The following is an 18168-nucleotide window of genomic DNA, read 5'->3' as shown; positions in this document are numbered from 1 at the left end:
AATCTCCAACCTCTTAAAAAAAAAAACATGAAGCACGGAAGCATTCCAAAATTGCGCAATTCTATAAAACGTTCTATAAAACGGAGTCGGTAACTCTATATAATGCGCAATGACGTGATTCAGCTTATCTGCACTTGACAAAACTATCTCCTGCAGTAACCTATAACAATTATTGGACACGCCAGGATGGGAGTCATCACTTCATACGAAATATCTTACTTCCATAGCAGCTCTGTTAAAACTTAAAAGTAGTCCAAAGATGGGATAGTTACATCAATAACTACATTCTGATCCAGGCAAAAGAGGGCAGATCACCTCTATTAGAGTAGTCAAAACAAAGGATAGTTACATACTTACATCAGGAGCATATCAGCATGTCAACAGTTCACTACCTCAAAAAAAGCTGAGTGAGAGTGTGAGACACATGATAAGTTAATTAGCATTCCTTGATTTCATTGGTGTTATAGGGGTAGAGCTGCCAAAGGCTCCCGATAGAAGCCACCCCAAAAAGACAAGTAATGCTATCCAGCACCAATATCCAACTTCACTGCACGACCATTTCAACTGTCCTACCTACTCAATTGACTCGAATTGTTTATTTTTCACGTGATCAGCTTCTTTTCTGCTGCTTCCTCTTTGTCTTTGATTGGTTAGTCTTAATCACCTTCGCCCCTTCCTTCACTTCCTCTCCATCGTTGTCCTCACCATCACTGTCACTGATCTTCCCTTTTGCAGTGGATGTATTATCTTTAGCTCTAGTTTTGCCCTGGTTGTTCAACTTATTCTTTTTAGGATTTTCCTCTCCACTTTCCACTTCTTCCTTTTCATCTCCATCAGAAGATTTCCTTTTTGGTTGACCAGATGTGTTTTTTACTCCTTGGTCTTTAGGAAGCTTTTGTAGCTCTGGAACATAGGCAGTTGTCTGAAGACAAAGGGATGCCCCATTTCAATAACTCTAGTATCAAACAAAGTAATATAGTACTTCTATTGAAAACATACCCTGCCGCCTGCAGTAATGAATTCAATTCTCTTTCCTGCAAGTAGACAGAATGTAGAAGGTTCAATTTTATTTTTTCAAGTTACCAGAAGAATCACATTATAGAATTGGAAACTTAAACTGCATCAAAGAGACCTTAAACGTAAAAAAACAAATAACGAAGTCATTTCTTAATAAACTGTAAACAATGCTTGAATGATATTATGGTAAGATTAACAAGCAATGAATTTGCTAATTGGAAGTAAATCAAGTGTAAACAACTTAGGCTGGTGTGGTTCAATGACAAAGAAACAAGCCAGATTCTTTTTGATTTTGGGTTACTTATTGGGGTTTGTTGAAGAAAAACTTGCAATCAGTGTTTCTTCTTGGCTTTACTAGATAATAACTTCCAACTTTTACTAGCCTCGAAAGGTTGAGAGTCTGCACATCAGATTTTAGGTCATTGATGTAAGTTACAAAGTAAGTTCTTTTGGGAGGAATTTGAGAGCTATGATGCTAAAGGTAAACTGGATTTATATGTGCTTCAGTGTGCGGGGTGCTTGCTTACCTATTCAAAGTGTGGTCCCCATACACAGTGCCATCTTAAAGGTTTGCTAGTTCGGTGAGCAGATCAAACATGGTTTGGAAGCCATGGTTGGTATGTTCTCAGCTCTGAAAGGAATTCTGGAGCTTTGATGCTTAACTTAAATTGGATCAAATGAAAATGTGCATCGATGTGCGGGGTGCTTCCTTAGCTAATCAAAACCTAATCCCCAACACAATAGTCATCTTAAAAGTCTACTTTGGTAGGCAAAACATGGTTCTCCAAGCATGGTTGATATTATGTTCTGAGCTCCAAAAACGTTCTTGTGTTGATGTAGGAAGTGATTTTGGTTACTTGGTGAAGTACACAGTGCATTACCAAGCTGAAGTTATTTAGAGTGGTCAACTAGAGTTTCATTGCACCTAGCCATGGATTTTTGGCTAGGCTATTCTATTGGTATGCTCAATCTGGAAAATGATCATAGGAGCTGAAATGTGCTTCCTACGCTAGTGGTTTCAGGTTACAGCTGAATTAGAGCCCAAGTTGGTGAGCTTCTAAGAGTTTAAGGCCTTTTATCTATTGTGAGATTCTCTCTAAGACTCTAATACTAACTTTGTACTTCTATTTGATTTTTTATTAATTTACAATTTGACGAAGGCAATATAAAATTGCACCACATGTAGACTAAAAATGGCATGACAAGAGTGATTATCACAGAAGTCAGAGAACCAAACCATCAACAAATGCCTTCCCAGGTTTCTTATCGCGAGAATGAAAAATCCAATTATCAGGAAACTGGCTACTATCTGCTCCAACCTCAACCGACTTTTCAGTGACCTGTAAATCAATTCATTATCTGTCAAAATGATCTTATATACAGCAATTATCTTACCATTAACTTTTCCAGACTTCTTCCCCCACCGATAATGGAACATCCATTCAATAGGAAAGCGGCTGCAGTCAGCATCAACTTTAACTGCATAATCTACTACCTACAATTACACTCTCTGTTTTCTATAAAGATCAAAGAGAAATCTATGATTTCTCAAAGAAACAAGTTTGAAAAATTATATCCTACAACTGCAAACCCACCTTATTTATGCACTCGAGCAAAGTTTGACAACTCTCTTTGGGTAAACTAGAAGCAACTTGCAAGGGATGTATTCGTGCCTGCAGGAAAACAAAATACGATCGAGCAAATCACATATATATAAAAGCAAAGGTATTTGTACCGTATGCAACTGGGCATAAGGTGCAATTAAAAAGAGTTTGAAAAACAAGGTATTCTTGCAATGCAGGGGGAACAAAAGATTCCTACTTGCACGGTCTAGTTTGTAAATTGTGGGTCTACCAAACACTTTCCTTAGAACAAATAATTAATGTAAAATCTTGATGAGTTGGATATGTAATGAATTGGGGATAAGATAGTCTTCAATCTCCAATCACAGCCTTACAAAGTTCAAGGTTCAGTGTACACTATAAGGTACCTCTTAGTCTTTTCTTATTTTTTCCGCAACAGAGGGCTGGCTGTTTGTTTTTGCTTGACTTCCAGATTGGAATCATGCACTATGTGAAGTCAGAAGATACAATACAACTATACCAACTATACGACAAAGTTTTCTTCAAAAATAATAAACACAAATGATCTTGGTCTATGACCGTAAACATATTCAGCAAGGTGCCCTTGAAGGAAGGCCCACTAAGAGTATGCTAATAATGTGGTGTCAAGTTGATTTTAAGACTACCAAACAATGGTAACTTCATCCATTCCTCGGAGAACGAATTGTATATGGACCGAATTAATGTGTTACGATCCTACATGATTTGGGTAAAAACGATTTTGTGGCATAATTGGATATTGTTGTTCTTCCAGTATAGGCGATGTAAGACGGGGAAGATATGGAGAAATAAATGATCGTTTAGAAATGAGTAGTAAAAAGAGAAGTTCCTCAAAACCTGGTACTTAACTACTTAGTGACGCCCTTATCAATTCTCTAACAAAGAAATGGGAAATAGAAAAATGCAAACAATTAGGATTAATTATTTTTCTCTAGTGCATTTCACCAAAGAGAAAAGTTTCAAATGCGGAAGCATATCAACTATGTTCATGTAAATAGTATTGTAAGTCAAGATGAAGGAAGCACTGACTTGATAAAGCACTTCATCTGCAATCCAATTCCCAATGCCTGCTATGTAGTTCTGCATATCGATAAAAAAATCAGAAGAGGAACATAAAGAACCAATGCTCCACATTGAACAATCTGTAAAAGATTTACCTAAACATACTTAATCAATAGAACTTTAGGACTATGCACTCCAGAGAAAAACAGACCTCGCTGGCTCCCCCACAATAGAGAGGATTTCTATCCCTCCACAACTATACAAGCAAACATGCAACAATGACATGAACAAGTATTGGTGTCCAGCACCTGTCATAATGACCTACGTGCTAAGTAAGCCGATACAGAAAATCATACATGAAGAGTGTTTGCATATGTCTGAAATCTTGGCCAGCTGACCAGGAGACAGACAGTGCCGCCAAGGCAAACTCCTAGAATTTCGAGTGTTCTTGCATGCAAATTTTGGACTACCTTTACCAGGGATGTCTGCTAGAATCTAGACAAAGTTGATGATATGGTCCTCTTTCTCTTGAAAAGAAAGTACAAATCATCTCAGGAAAATGAAATATTTATTCATAGTCGGGACTTTCGAGTAATAAACCTCACGGATTTTACAAATCATTCTTCCATTAATTTTATCACGTTCATTCACTCACTCAGAAGAAGAAATTTTCATGAGACAAAGTGTAACAATTTGCTCGTTGCAATTTCATCAAATATATTTTCATCAGATATGTTATAAGTACTAGTCATTTGTCAATGTGAACATTTTTTTTTCCTGGTAAAGTGGGTAAAATCACATACTTCCCTTTGTGTGTTTGTTTGTTTGTTTTGTGTGTGTGTGTGTTTTGTTTATTGATCAATAAATGGTAATATATTGACACAATGAAGCTCTTACATCAACACCAAGAACAGTAACAACCTACTGTTCAAGGACCAACAAAAGACCCTGGTATGCCGTATGCCCAAATACCCTATCTAGTTATTGCCAAAAGACCCAAAAAAGATAAAGATAAAATATAATATAACCAAATTACATCACAACTGAACCAAGAAAAGCTAAGAAACAGAAACAGAAAAGAGACCAAAGCCTAAGAACCACCATAATGGTGGCACTGACATGCCAACACCACCCAAAAGGCACCACCAGTAACCCTCCACTTTTCCACCCTCCTCCCTCCATCGCTCAAGACTCTCCATTACTATTCAATAATCCATGCCTCCTCTCCGCCAGAACATTAAAAGATACCATTACTTGTCACTTGGTATTTAGATCTTGACCCAAGCCCACAACTTGTGTCTGATCCACTTCCGAACCAGCCTATAAACTCTGAGTTGAGCCCACCACCATATCTCCCTCCAGATTACAAAAATAACTCTCCTCTGCCACATCCCTACCCTTGCTTACAAAAATAACCCTCCTCTGCCACATTTTGATTTGTGGTCCCTCAAGCAACACAACTCTATCTAGATTCTGATAGTGGACCACATCTCCTCCGTCTTCCTCCCTTGGCACCCTTATGACCCCTGCCACCATTATCACACATTTCCTTGAAACATTGACGTACAAATCGGACTATCAAAATGATCAAATTGTATGATTTTTGCCGAATGAATTTGACTATAAACGTTTTTAGCGTCAGCTAGTAATCTTACCCGAATTATCACCAACTCTAGTTTATGCTATATGCATAATGCAATATTGCTAGCAAGAGTCTAGATAAAAAAAAAGAACAATTTTGTAGGAAACAAAGTGTTTCCACAGGTCTCCAACTGAAAGACTTTTACTACAGCAAAATTACGCTAAACATGCATTACAACAAACCACAGAATAAAGTACCACAAAAACACAACACAAACCCCTAGTCCCTACTTATTATGAAATCTAATGCATCTTCCAGACAAGTGAGATCTACGTCCTGACATTATAAACCACTACAATAGTGCATCTATGCACCATTCTGCCTCTTAGCACGTGTTTGCAATTGTATGCAAAACCATGTGAACATGATACAAGATCTTCCGGAATAAACCAGTAAAAGAATAGTTTGTCCACACTAAATTTGGTGACTAAAGTCTCGAAAAGTGCATGCAAATTAAGTCAATGTTTCAGGTACCTTAAATCAATCACATATAGACCTTGAGATTAATCATAAAACAGCTATCAGTATGCAAAGCATCTACAACCTGATCAAGTAACAATGTCTTAATTGCAACTTTCTTTTTGCTCAAGGATTGAACAAGCACATCTATCGTCATAGGTTCCAGGAGTGCATCGGGACCAAGCTCAGATATTGGGGGAACAGATGCTGGCTGCAGAAACACCATCAACATCATGAAATAGTGAGGAAGTATGACAATGGATTTAAGGTTGACTTTGCTTTTCAATAAATCAGTACTAATAATTCTATTTCAAAAGTAAGGGATAATTAATACATCTTTGAGTAACCGAACTCTTGCGAATCGCCTCTTATCAGTGAAAGAAAACTCAACACCGTCATCTAGCTGCACACAGGAAATATTTTCAAATTGTTAACACTAGTGCTGAAACTAATGGGAAAATATAAAATAAATAAAAATAAAAACTAATGTCACCAGTAACTATTAGCTAAACCTCAAGAAAAAGGCACATAAACATGGGCAAAAATTATGTTGAGAGATTCTACACTTGAAATTCACAGAAAGTGGCATAGGCACGAACTACAGCTACCATATGTCCCTGTTTCTCTCGCATTACATATATTCACTAGTGAACCTATGAACTGATTTTATGTAGGCGTCCCCCCAGTTTTGGAGAATGTCTTGACAAAGAATCAAATTATTTTAACATTTCTAACTTGGACACAAAAGGGTTGAAATATCTGAGATGTTCTCGCCTGTTCATTCTTTCATACAACTTTTGACAAGGAAATAAAAAGAACATGATCATTCACACTTAATCTTAAGAGAGCACAGTTGAGAATGAAAAGAAAAATATCCTTGGACCTTGGACCGCATAAAAATTGATAGTAGGGAAAGAGTAGCAGTCTTACTTGTAAAAATAACTTGGAATATTTTGAAGGCCATTCTTCAGTATCATTTACTTGAGACCTGTAAGGCACCACTCAATAATAATAAATGTAACCAAAAAATAACATGGGACCCACTTCCTACTCACCTCTTATACTTTGTTACAGCGACGCCTTTAATATATATTGCACCAGCCATTCCTGAAACAACAGCAGCAATTTATTATTATTATTATTATTATTATTATTAATTAGTGGGGTGGATCGTGGGTTTGAAAATTACCAAATTGGAAAGAAGGAAAAGGAGGAGAGTCGAGTTGGAGCCACAAGTTCTTGCCCTTGCGGTGAGCAGCAACGATGGTTTTACCGATGAGTGAAGCTTGGAAATCCGAAGGAGAAATGCGACCTGCATCGATGACTTTGGAATCGTCAGAGACATGGGCGCTCTTGATTTTCTTGCCAAGGCAGTGTTCCTGAATCGCTCTTCTTGCCGCTTCCACTTCAGGTAGCTCTGGCATTTTTTTTTTATGAGACTGATCAACCTTTCGCCTTTTTATACACTCAAGCCCACGCACACGGTCACGTGAGTACAGGTCACAGGACTCCAGGGTTGGGTTGAGTTGACATCTAACCCGAGCCCGACGTGTACTTCAAATTACTTCAACGTTCAACATGAATATGAAGCAATCCAAGTGAAAATACATCAGCCCCGAGTCCGCTATTTTTTTTCCTTTTTGCAAAAATTGAAAATAATAATTGTTTTGGCTTTTCTTAGTTATAGGAAAAGTTATTGTTGGTCTACATAAATAAATTGGGTAGTAGAATATATTCTCCTTAATCAAGTCCAACCTACATTAAAGCAAAATTGTGTGGAGAATGATCATACAAATCTTCTTGCAGATCCGGGGTTACGCCCTCGAATTTCAGATTATCCTCCTAATGAGCGAGAGTTTGTTCGTCGATTATATCTACTAAAAAGTCCTTTTCAGCTCGTGAGCACTAGTTTTCATTAACACCTATATACAATAAACTACGGAGATTCAATGCTTCATGATTCATTACTTCAACGCTTTCAAAAGATGGGTCGTTCAGCTTTAGGGCATCCTTCAACTCGCCGAGGGCAATTGTGAAAGTTATTATGTTATTGGAGTTGTAGAGAAAAATGTGTTTTTCTCTCTGTATAATGGTAAGGCCGCGTTACCTTTGACCTTGACCTGGCCATGCCTTTGGTCAATGGACCTCCAAACGATTAGGTGCGACCCACGCTCCACCGTATTTCAACACGAATTTGACTTATTTCGGAAGTTTTCTGAAATAGTATAAATATAGGTTTTTTCTGTAGAAACCTAACTTAACCAAAACCAAGAAAAATATATATTATAAGAGAGCAATTCTTTGTGAGTTGAGTATTCATTTTTTGTGAGTGAATTGAGAGACTTGTAATATATTACTCCAGACATTTAATAAAGCTTGGAACTTCTTGATGTGGACGAGGCAAAATCGTCGAACCATGATATATCTCGTCTTGTGGTTTGTTCTTCTTTTACATTAAAGTGTTTTACTTTATATGCTTGTTATTTGATATTGAGAAGTGTTGGGATATTGCTTGGAGGGTGTTGAAGTCTTGTCTAGTGAGAAGTATCGATCATTGTGTAGGATTGATCTATTTGTTGTGGATAACGTTGTTTTCGCATTGTCCTATTAACAATAATTGGTATCATAGCGTAGGTGTAACCTAGGATTTTGAGTTTAGTGCTCGAAATTTGTGTAGACAAGGTGTTCGATTAAATTCCGAAGTGAAATTGTTTTTTGGGTTATTGTGTTGAAAGATGACTCCCAAGATGTCAAACGCAAGGTTTGAAGTATAGAAGTTTAATGGGAAGAATAACTTTGGGATTTGGCAAGTCCAAGTAAAGGACATCCTCATCCAACAAGGTTTGCACAAGGCTTTAAAGGGAATTAAATCTAAGGCGGCGAGTATGAGTAATGATGATTGGAAAGAGTTCGATCTTTAGGCTTGTTCATCAATCCAGTTATGTCTTGCTAATGAGGTCATGTATAGTGTGATAGAAGAAAATACCGTTGCCGGTATTTGGCTCAAACTAGAGTCTATGTATATGACCAAGAGCATGACAAACAAGATGTACCTTAAGAACCGTCTTTATCGGTACATGATGGTAGATGGTTCAACGATGCAAGAGCACGTTATTGAGTTCCGTCGACGCCTAGCAGATTATTTGAATGTGGGAATGAAGATGGATGATGAGGATCAAGCGGCATGTTTAATATTCTCTTTGCCAGAAAGCTATGAGCATCTAATGACTATATTTATGAACAGAGAAGACGTTGATCTTGACGAAGTTCAGAGTGCACTTCTTTCTTATGAGTTTATGAAGAAGACATGTGTAGAGAATAACATTGATGCAGGTCAGGGGCTAGTGGCAAGAGGAAGGTCGTATGAAAAGGCTTTTACAAGCAATGAGAAGTCTAGGTCCAAGTCAAAGAAGCCTTTGACACATGTGAAGTGCTACAATTGTGATGAAAAGGGACATTACGCAAGTAATTGTCCTCACTCAAAGAATGAGAACAAGAGAGATGGTAAGAAGAAAGGTAAGGCAAAAATTGAGGCAAGTTATGCTTCAGGCTCTGAAGGGGACGAGTTGAGTCTCTGTGTGTCCACACAAGACTATATGGCCGAAAGGTGGATTCTTGATTCCGGATGTTCCTACCATATATGCTCGAATAGAAAGTGGTTTACTTCTTATGAGAGCATTAATGATGGTTCCGTTTTGATGGGTAATGACGTTGCTTGTAAGACGGTAGGAATTAGAACTATATGGGTCAAGATGCATGATGGTATAGTGAGGACTTTAATTGATGTGAAATATGTTCTTGAGCTAAAGAAAAACCTTATTTCTCTTGGTACCTTGGATTCCAAAGGTCACAAGTTTGTGGGCGAAGGTGGAGTCCTAAAGATTGTCAGTGGCTCTTTAATTGTTATGAAGGGTCAAAGACATGGAACCTTGTATACTTTGATGGGTAGTACGGTGATAGGCGATGTAGCAGTGGTTGCATGTAGTGATGATTTTGAATGCACTAAGATGTGGCATATGCGACTAGGGCATATGAGTGAGAAGGGTTTGTTTGAGTTGTGCAAGCGAGGGTTATTGAAGGACTTGAAGAAGCCAAGTATGGGGTTCTGTGAGCATTGCGTCTATGGGAAGCAGTGTAGAGTCAAGTTCAAGTCAAGCAAGCACACGATAATAGGCATCCTTGACTATGTGCATACAGATGTTTGGGGACCCTCCAGAGTGGCTTCAAAGGGAGGTAACCGTTATTATGTCTCATTCATTGATGATTATACCCGCTATGTGTGGGTGTATATGATGAAAATGAAAGATGAAGTGTTCGAGACATTTAAGAAGTGGAAGACAAGGGTTGAGAATCACATATATAGGAAGGTAAAGACATTACGGTGTGACAATGGTACTGAGTATACCTATGGGCCTTTCCAAGAGTTTTGTACGCAACATGGAATTGCCAGACATTGGACAATCAGGGGCACGCTTCAGCAGAATGGAATAGCAGAGAGGATGAATAGAACCTTGCTTGAAAGAGCGAGATGTTTGTTGTCTAATGCCAGTCTAGGCAAAGAGTATTGGGCAGATGTAGTGTCCATGACGGTTACTCGTGATAATAGGTCACCGGCCCAAATTTATAGATTACAAGACACCTTATGAGGTGTGGTCGTAACCCACGGTGATTATAGTATTTTGCGAGTGTTTGGATCAGCTGCTTACTACCATGTGAGGGAGAGCAAGCTAGATCCTAGATCTAAGAAAGCCATATTCTTAGGCTTCGTAAATGGGGTAAAGGGATACAGATTGTGATGTCTAGAAGACCACAAGTTCCTAGTCAGCAGACATGTTACGTTTGATGAGACTTTCGTGTTATCTTTCAGTAAGCCGGAAAGAGTTGGGCAGAATGGTGAGTCTATAGAAGTTCAAGCCACTGAGCTTGAGTTGTCTGATGCAGCAGATGATTGGTTGGTTCATGATGAGGTACCAAATCATGGAACCACACAGCAACAGGAAGAAGAGCAAGAGCATCCGTAACTTGTATTGGCTGACCCTAAGCCAAAGAGACAAGTTAAAGAAGTGCATAAGTATGGGCACAAGAAGCCGGTGAAACTGTCACACCCCGAATTTCGACAGAATTCGGAAAAACATTATTTGTTCCCGACTCTTCGATCTCCGAGGTGTGACGCACTCTCAACTCCCAAAAACCCATAAACAGTTTAAATATGCGGATAATAAAAACCAATAAAATTTTTAACTTAAACAAAAGTCTTCTTCATGACAAAGATTCACAAATGAAAATACAAATAACTTTGTCTCGACTGAAACTCTATATCACCTCAAGGGAAAACAAAAACATATCCTGAGATGCAACGCTTAGCGAAAACCCAGCAAGCAGCCTAACCTTCTTCAAAGACTAAACCTGTCAAAACTTATCAACTATGTTCATTGAATGAACACACCCCGATAAGCAAACATGCAAATCGGGTCGACAAGATTATAAAAAATTTGGTGTGAGTAGCTCTAAAAACAACATATACTTATACAAATATATACATGATCCATACGGCAGTTAGTTCCTCCACCGAGGCACCTTAACTTTCAACAACTAATATGACATACTCAAATACAATAATTAAGGCAGGTAGTTCCTCCACTGAGGCGCCTTAACTTCCCACTAACCACACAACAAACTATACGCATCATAAATAAGGCATGTAGTTCCTCCATCGAGGTTTTAGGTTCTAACTAAACAAATAACCAACCAAACATATTACCATAATTAGATTATTTCGGGCTTTCTTTTGTGTCCCTAAAATCACGTCAGATCTATGTCTTACCTAGTTTCCCTCGCTACCACAATCGCTACCCAACGCCGAACATGTACATCCACATGCCTCCCCTTATATAATGTACCACTTTTCGGCGTAACCACCTCGGCGGGATGCGCGACACTGTAAATCCTCACACGGAAGCCATTATATAAGTAATGCCCCTATTCGCATAAAATATCGGCGCCTCGTTCAATATTTTGCGAACCGAATAATCAAGCCACTATTCGCTACGATTGCCCAACACATGGGTCAATCAACATCTCATATATATACAACATCTTATATATCAACATCTTATATATCAAGCCACTATTCGCTACGATTGCCCAACACATGGGTCAATCAACATCTCATATATATACAACATCTTATATATCAAGTCACTATTCGCTACGATTGCCCAACACATGGGTCAATCAACATCTCATATATATACAACATCTTATATATCAAACATCGATTTATCAACATATATATATACAACATCTTATATATCAACATCTTATATATTAAATCGCCACACAGGCGGATCACATGAGTTGTGGTAGTCGGGTTCTAGGATTTTCGTTCGTTAATTTATTCAGGTGTCATACATTTATGACTCATAAACGTTTCACTATATCACGTGCATGTCAAATACATTATTGCACTAAGCCACAATATTTAGAAATGTCTCGAATATATCTCATAACTATTTTCATTCTTTCACGTGCCAATATATTATTGCACTAAGCCACAATCCCATAGGCAAATATTCACCAATCATATACTATCTCATAGTAGCATCTCACATATATAATAATGGAGTGTTTATACATTTATTTCTCCCAAACATATTGCATTATATATATATATCCCAACATATTATATAATGTCACAATATCAACGTCAATTCTTAATTAGATAATGACCACCAAATTTATACAAGCTTCCACAACATTTTAGCATTTGATTTGTCCATACAATTTACAACATATAATGCAAAGACAATTAAACAAATCCACATCCACATCCACGGTCACAATCAAAGCCCAATATATATAAGTTTTTTACACACTACTCACGCCAAATCTTAATTCGATAATGACAAACAACGTTATATGATGTTCGACAATATTTTATTATTATATTTGTCCATATTCTTAAATATGTGAAAAACGGGAAAAAGTCAACATTCCAAAGTCAAAGGTTAACGGTCAAAGTCAACGGTCAAAGTCAACAGTCAAAGGTCAACAATCAAAGTCACAGGTCATGGTCAAAGTCAACGGTCAAAGGTCAACAATCAAAGTCAACAGGTCATGGTCAAAGTCAAACTGTCCTGGTCAAAGTCAACATGTCATGGTCAAAGTCAAAGTCAACAGTCCAAGGTCAGAGTCAAACTATCATTGTCAAAGTCAAACTGCTCGTTTCCATGTTCGACAGGTTCAGGGTCATAGCCATGGTTCATGGCTAAGGGCAAAGGTGCATGGCTCATGGGCTCATGACCAAGGTAATGGTTCGGACCCAACTGGCCAAGCCCAAACCTTAGAACCCAGAAGTCTAAACATTTAAAGACCCAAACAGATCTATTTTAAGTCCAATGGACTGGCCCCAAGCAATATTAGAAACGGGCCCAAAAACTTTAGACTGAACTTGCCCCAAAACACAACTGAGTTCGGCCCGAAAAATTGAACTGAAATGGCCCCAAACAAAACAAATGAAACTGGCCCAACAAAACAAAAGAAACGGGCCCATAAACTAATATTAGAACTGGCCCAACAATTAACACTAAACTGGTCCCAAAACTTAATTAAATTGGGCCCAAACAAAACTAAAAGATTTCGGCCCAAGCTAACAATAAGGGGTTTGGCCCAACCAATTAGGCCCAAGCCCACACCGAAATTACTGTTCATCTTCTCCCTCCACCCACAGCAGCCCAAATCCGGCCACCACAAACCTCCACACAACCACCCATTTCAACCAATCGGTTTTACTCATTGCAAAAACCCCTATAACATTTAACAAAGCCAAAAATCCCAACTCTTAAATCCACCATCTTCCCCAAATCTAGATCTAAAATCGCACCGCCATTATTGCTTGTTCCAAGCTCAAATCAACAGCCCCACACACTCCAACATCAACCCAACTACCACCATCAACAAAACAGTTCATCACAACAAAAAACTTAACGGTTCAACCAAAAATTACTGGAGGATGGGCGTGCCGCCATTGATGGACAATGCAAGCTTCGGCAGCTCCCATCTACCGCCCTCACACACTACAATCAACACTAAACAACATCACCTCATCACCCCAAAACACCACAACCAATCAAACCCAAAAACACAGCCCAACCACCGGTTCGGCCACCGCCATTCTCGCATCCTTGAAGTTTCCCTCAACCCCCAAACTCCCCACTACCACCGACAGTTCAACCACATCCACAACCCAATCGGCAGGCACCTTCCACCCACCATCAATAGCCACCGCCGATTCTACCCCAACCACCAACCAAAACAGTTCATAACAATGTATCCATACTCCACAGTATCACAGTAATGCATACCGGACAGAGGGGGATTCATTACTTTGGGGCTTTAGCCGCCAGTAACAACCCGAAAAGCCTCGACAGTTTAATTAAGGATTCGCACAGTTTTCAATAAAACAAAAAAGGTATTGACAGAAAATACATAAGTAGAAAACTGATCGAAAATCGGCAGTAAAGGTTTTTGTTCACGCGTAAAACTCTAGTTTCGATATAAAAATAAAAAAACGTAACTACTCACCTTAACTAACAGCTCGACGAATTCTCCTAGCCCGAATCGTCGCGCTCCACCTCTCCAGCAAACCAGCTTCTCTCTCTGCCTCCATTTTTAATATATTATTTTTCTCTCCACCCTATTTTCTAGAAAAATGTGTTTATATACTTGGGTCCGAAACCCAAGCCCAACACAGACTCGGGCCCAAAACCAGGCCCATGTATCCCGAGTCCAATCCGACGAATTTTGAAAATAAATAAATAAATAATTAATAAATAGAAAAATACGTATTTAAAAATACGGGCGTTACAGAAACACTATGGTCAGGTGGATTTAGTGGCATATGCACTGAATATCGAAGGTGATGAGCCAGGTAGCTTCAAGGAGGTTGTTAGAGATGTTGATTATAGAGATTGGTTGGTTGCTATGCAAGAAGAGATGGAGTCTCTTGATAAAAATCACACATGGGACTTAGTTTTATTGCTAAAGGGAAAAAGGACTATCGACAGTAAATGGGTGTTCAGAAAGAAAGAGGTCTTTCCTGAGTCTGATAGTACTGGGTACAAGACAAGAGTAGTAGCAAAGGGTTTTTCACAGAAGGAAGGAGTCGACTACAATGAGGTATTTTCCCCGGTGGTCAAACATACTTCCATTCGTGTGTTATTGAGTTTAGTTGCTCACTTCGACTTGGAGTTAGAGCAACTTGATGTTAAAACTGCTTTCTTGCATGGGAACTTGGAGGAAGAGATCTATATGAGACAACCTGAAGGGTTTGTTGTTGCTGAGAAAGAAGATCATGTATGTAAATTGAATCGGTCACTGTATGGGTTAAAGCAATCGGCTAGGCAATGGTACAAGCACTTTGACACATTCATGATGCAACATGAGTACACCCGAAGTAAGTATGACTGTTGTGTCTACTTTCATAGGCTTTGTGGTAATGACTTCATCTATCTCCTGCTTTATGTGGATGACATGCTTATTGCTTCCAAAAGTATGGTGGAGATAGACAAGTTGAAATCTCAACTTAGCTCTGCGTTTGAGATGAAAGACTTAGGTGGAGCCAAGAAGATATTGGGCATGGAGATTGACAGAGATAGGAAGAAACGACGGATAGTTGTATCTCAAAAGAAATACCTTCAGAAAGTAATTTCCCGTTTTGGTATGGAGAATGCAAAGTCAGTTTCTATACCTTTGGCTGGGCATTTTAGGCTTTCAGCTAAGTTCTCTCCTAGTTCGGTGGAGGAACAAAAGCATATGGCAAATGTTCCTTATGCAAGTGCCGTGGGCAGTTTGATGTATGCTATGGTGTGCACACGCCCATACATTTTCTGGTGATTAGTGTTGTAAGCGGTATATGGCAAACCACGGGAAGCAAAGATTGGGAGGCGATGAAATGGGTACCGAGGCGAGGTACTTGAAGGGTACCTTAGATGTGTGATTAGTTTATGGTGGAGGCAGTTGTTATGTCAGTGGGTATGTTGATTCAGATTATGCAGGTGATCTAGATAGACGACGATCGACTACTGGTTATGTGTTTATGATGCATGGTGCACCAGTTAGTTGGAGGTCTATACTACAGATTCTGCTTGCTCTATCTACTCTTGAGACAAAAGTATATGGCGATGGGCGGTAATGCGTGAAAGAGGCAAGGCACTATGCCTTCGAGGTCTTCTAAATGATATGGGTATTGAGCAGAATAATGTTGCTTTATTTTGTGATAGTCAGAGTGCTATTCATTTGGCGAAGAATCAGGTTCATCATACTCGGACCAAGCATATTGATGTCCATTATCCCTTTATACAGGATGTCATTGAGGATGGTGATGTAGCACTTGAGAAAGTGGATACCCATGACAATTCTGCTGATATGTTGACAAAGGTTGTCACCGAAGTTAAGTTCCAACACTGTTTGGACTTGCTCCAAATCCTACATGCTTGAACGAGCCATTTTGTGGGCATGGCCCTTCGGGGCAGTTGACTGCGAGTCTTTATTGCTGGATGTATTCGGCTCGGTTTTATGTGTTAAAACCTCACCTAGGTGGAGAATATAGAGAAAAATGTGTTTTCTCTCTCTCACATGTAAGGCGCTCCCGCTCATGCCTTGGTAGACCTCCAGATGATTAGGCACGACCCGCGCTCGACTTTGGCTTGCCGAGGGCGCGACCCATGCTCCACCGTATTTCAGCACGAATTTGACTTATTTCAGAAGTTTTCTGAAATAGTATAAATATAGGTTTTTTTGTAGAAACCTAACTTAACCAAAACCAAGAAAGAGAGAGATTATAAGAGAGCAATTCTTTGTGAGTTGAGTGTTCATTCTTTGTGAGTGAATTGAGAGACTTGTAATATGTTACTCCGGACATCTAGTAAAGCTTGGAACTCGCAGTGTGGATGTAAGCAAATTGCCGAACCACGATATATCTCGTCTTGTGGTTTGTTCTTCTTTTACATTAAAGTGTTTTACTTTATATGCTTGTTATTTGATATTGAGAAGTATTGGGATATTGCTTGGAGGGTGTTGAAGTCTTGTCTAGTGAGAAGGATCGATCCTTGTGTAGGATTGATCTATTTGTTGTGGGTAACGTTGTTTCCGCATTGTCCTATTTACAACAGGAGTTATATGAACTAATAATTTTTCTTTCAAGTTATGTTTCCCTTTTTATGACCGATTGTCTTTTTTTTTTTTTTTTTTTTTTTTTTTGTGCTACTGATGTATTTATTATATATTTTGTTCGTTTTCATATTAAAAAAGCTATTGTGATGTACTTATAAATGTATTAGGAATTTATCGTAAGTAGTCACATTCTGTGGTGCCCTACCTGGATGAATTTCCTGGCTCCGCCACTAATTCCACAGGTGACTGATCAAGAATAGGCTTTCTTATGAGGAATTTGTCCATATCGACACAAAAATCAATTGCATTTTGTTATAAGAAACCCCACATTGCAAAAGCCCAAAATTAACAAAACCAGGGTTACTCACCTTCATCTACCAGTCAGTACACCCCACAACTCAGCACCAAGGATGAAGGGAGAGAGAGGAGAGACCGAGAGAGCTAGAGAGGTATTTGTGAATTGTGGGTTGCTGAATTAACAACACGGGCTGAGGCGCTGTGCTGGGTGATAAACGTTGAATCCACATTCTTTGGTTTTAGTATTTAAGTCCGAGGTCCACAGTCCAAAGTCCGAAGACCAAAGTCCAAGTCTAAAGTCCGTATAGTCGTCCGTTTAGTCAAGTTATACTCACGTGGGTTTGGTAGGATAGGTTGAGTAAGGGATCGTCCAAACCTTAGGGCTCGGTAAGGTTCACAACTGGAATTACAACTTTTAGTGAGTAGGATTTTAGGTTTTTTAGTTGGTTTAATTAAATTAACGGTAATGTAAATAATGTAAATTACTAACGGTGATTTCGATGTAAATAAACAAAGATAGAGAAACAGGGAGAGGGTAAATCATACTCATGCAAGAATCATTTTTTAACAATTTATATTACCACATCACTACATCTCTAATTCGTCTCGAGTTCATAGACAAACCCGAGACGACGTCGAGTATCGATCCCTATTAAACGCAGCACATCTCGAAGTCGCGCGATCAAGACTAGCATAAGGAGTTGAACTAATATTTCATCTCTGGAATATCATTTCAGCTCCTGGCTCGATTCTACATTAGCTGGACAAATTGGAGAGCTGTCTAACACCAGAGAGTCGTGCGCGAGACATTTTGGGTCTCTTGCGAGACTGTTCTGGAGCTTCAGCACTCCAAATTTGTATAGTCTCAGTCATTTTGGGACCGGATGTCTAATCTACACCTAATTCCTAAGCAGTGATTCTAGAATATTAAAGAGTCAATCCGGATTCTCACACGAG

The 18168-nt window shown here is 39.0% G+C and overlaps 1 protein-coding gene across 4 annotated transcripts; it reads right to left on the bottom strand.

The window, feature by feature from the left end:
* Positions 1 to 200: 200 nt before the first annotated feature.
* On the bottom strand, positions 201 to 7425 carry MMH-1 (MUTM homolog-1). Of its 4 annotated transcripts, XM_086582349.1 has the most exons (11): positions 6932 to 7181; positions 6798 to 6849; positions 6673 to 6730; positions 6077 to 6145; positions 5828 to 5953; positions 3669 to 3719; positions 2613 to 2690; positions 2442 to 2512; positions 2255 to 2357; positions 1000 to 1034; positions 201 to 922 (listed from the first exon to the last, which is right to left on the bottom strand). In XM_086582349.1, exons 1-11 carry the CDS (start codon positions 7164 to 7166, stop codon positions 871 to 873), a joined length of 930 nt encoding a protein of 309 aa, XP_086438475.1. In that variant the 5' UTR covers positions 7167 to 7181; the 3' UTR covers positions 201 to 870. The 4 variants fall into 4 exon arrangements, with proteins under 4 accessions (XP_086438475.1, XP_086438472.1, XP_086438473.1 ...); XM_086582346.1 differs by lacking the exon at positions 2442 to 2512 and having other exon boundaries at positions 6932 to 7425; XM_086582347.1 differs by lacking the exon at positions 2255 to 2357 and having other exon boundaries at positions 2413 to 2512; positions 6932 to 7193.
* Between the last annotated feature and the right edge of the window lie 10743 nt (positions 7426 to 18168).

This window comes from Coptis chinensis, chromosome 9 (assembly GCF_015680905.1).
Source record: "Coptis chinensis isolate HL-2020 chromosome 9, ASM1568090v1, whole genome shotgun sequence".
In the NCBI taxonomy this organism is placed as follows: Eukaryota; Viridiplantae; Streptophyta; class Magnoliopsida; order Ranunculales; family Ranunculaceae; genus Coptis; species Coptis chinensis.
Note: the sequence above shows the minus strand (reverse complement) of the source record. Positions and strands in the feature narration are given on the sequence as shown.

Coding starts and splice junctions, on each gene's coding strand:
- MMH-1 (XM_086582346.1), bottom strand. CDS start 7,166: ATGCCAGAGCTACCTGAAGTGGAAGCGGCAAGAAGAGCGATTCAGGAA. Junction 2,691..3,668: donor CAGATGAAGTGCTTTATCAA/GTCAGTGCTTCC, acceptor GTTTTCCTGCAG/GCACGAATACATCCCTTGCA. Junction 2,358..2,612: donor TGCTCGAGTGCATAAATAAG/GTGGGTTTGCAG, acceptor ATTGATTTACAG/GTCACTGAAAAGTCGGTTGA.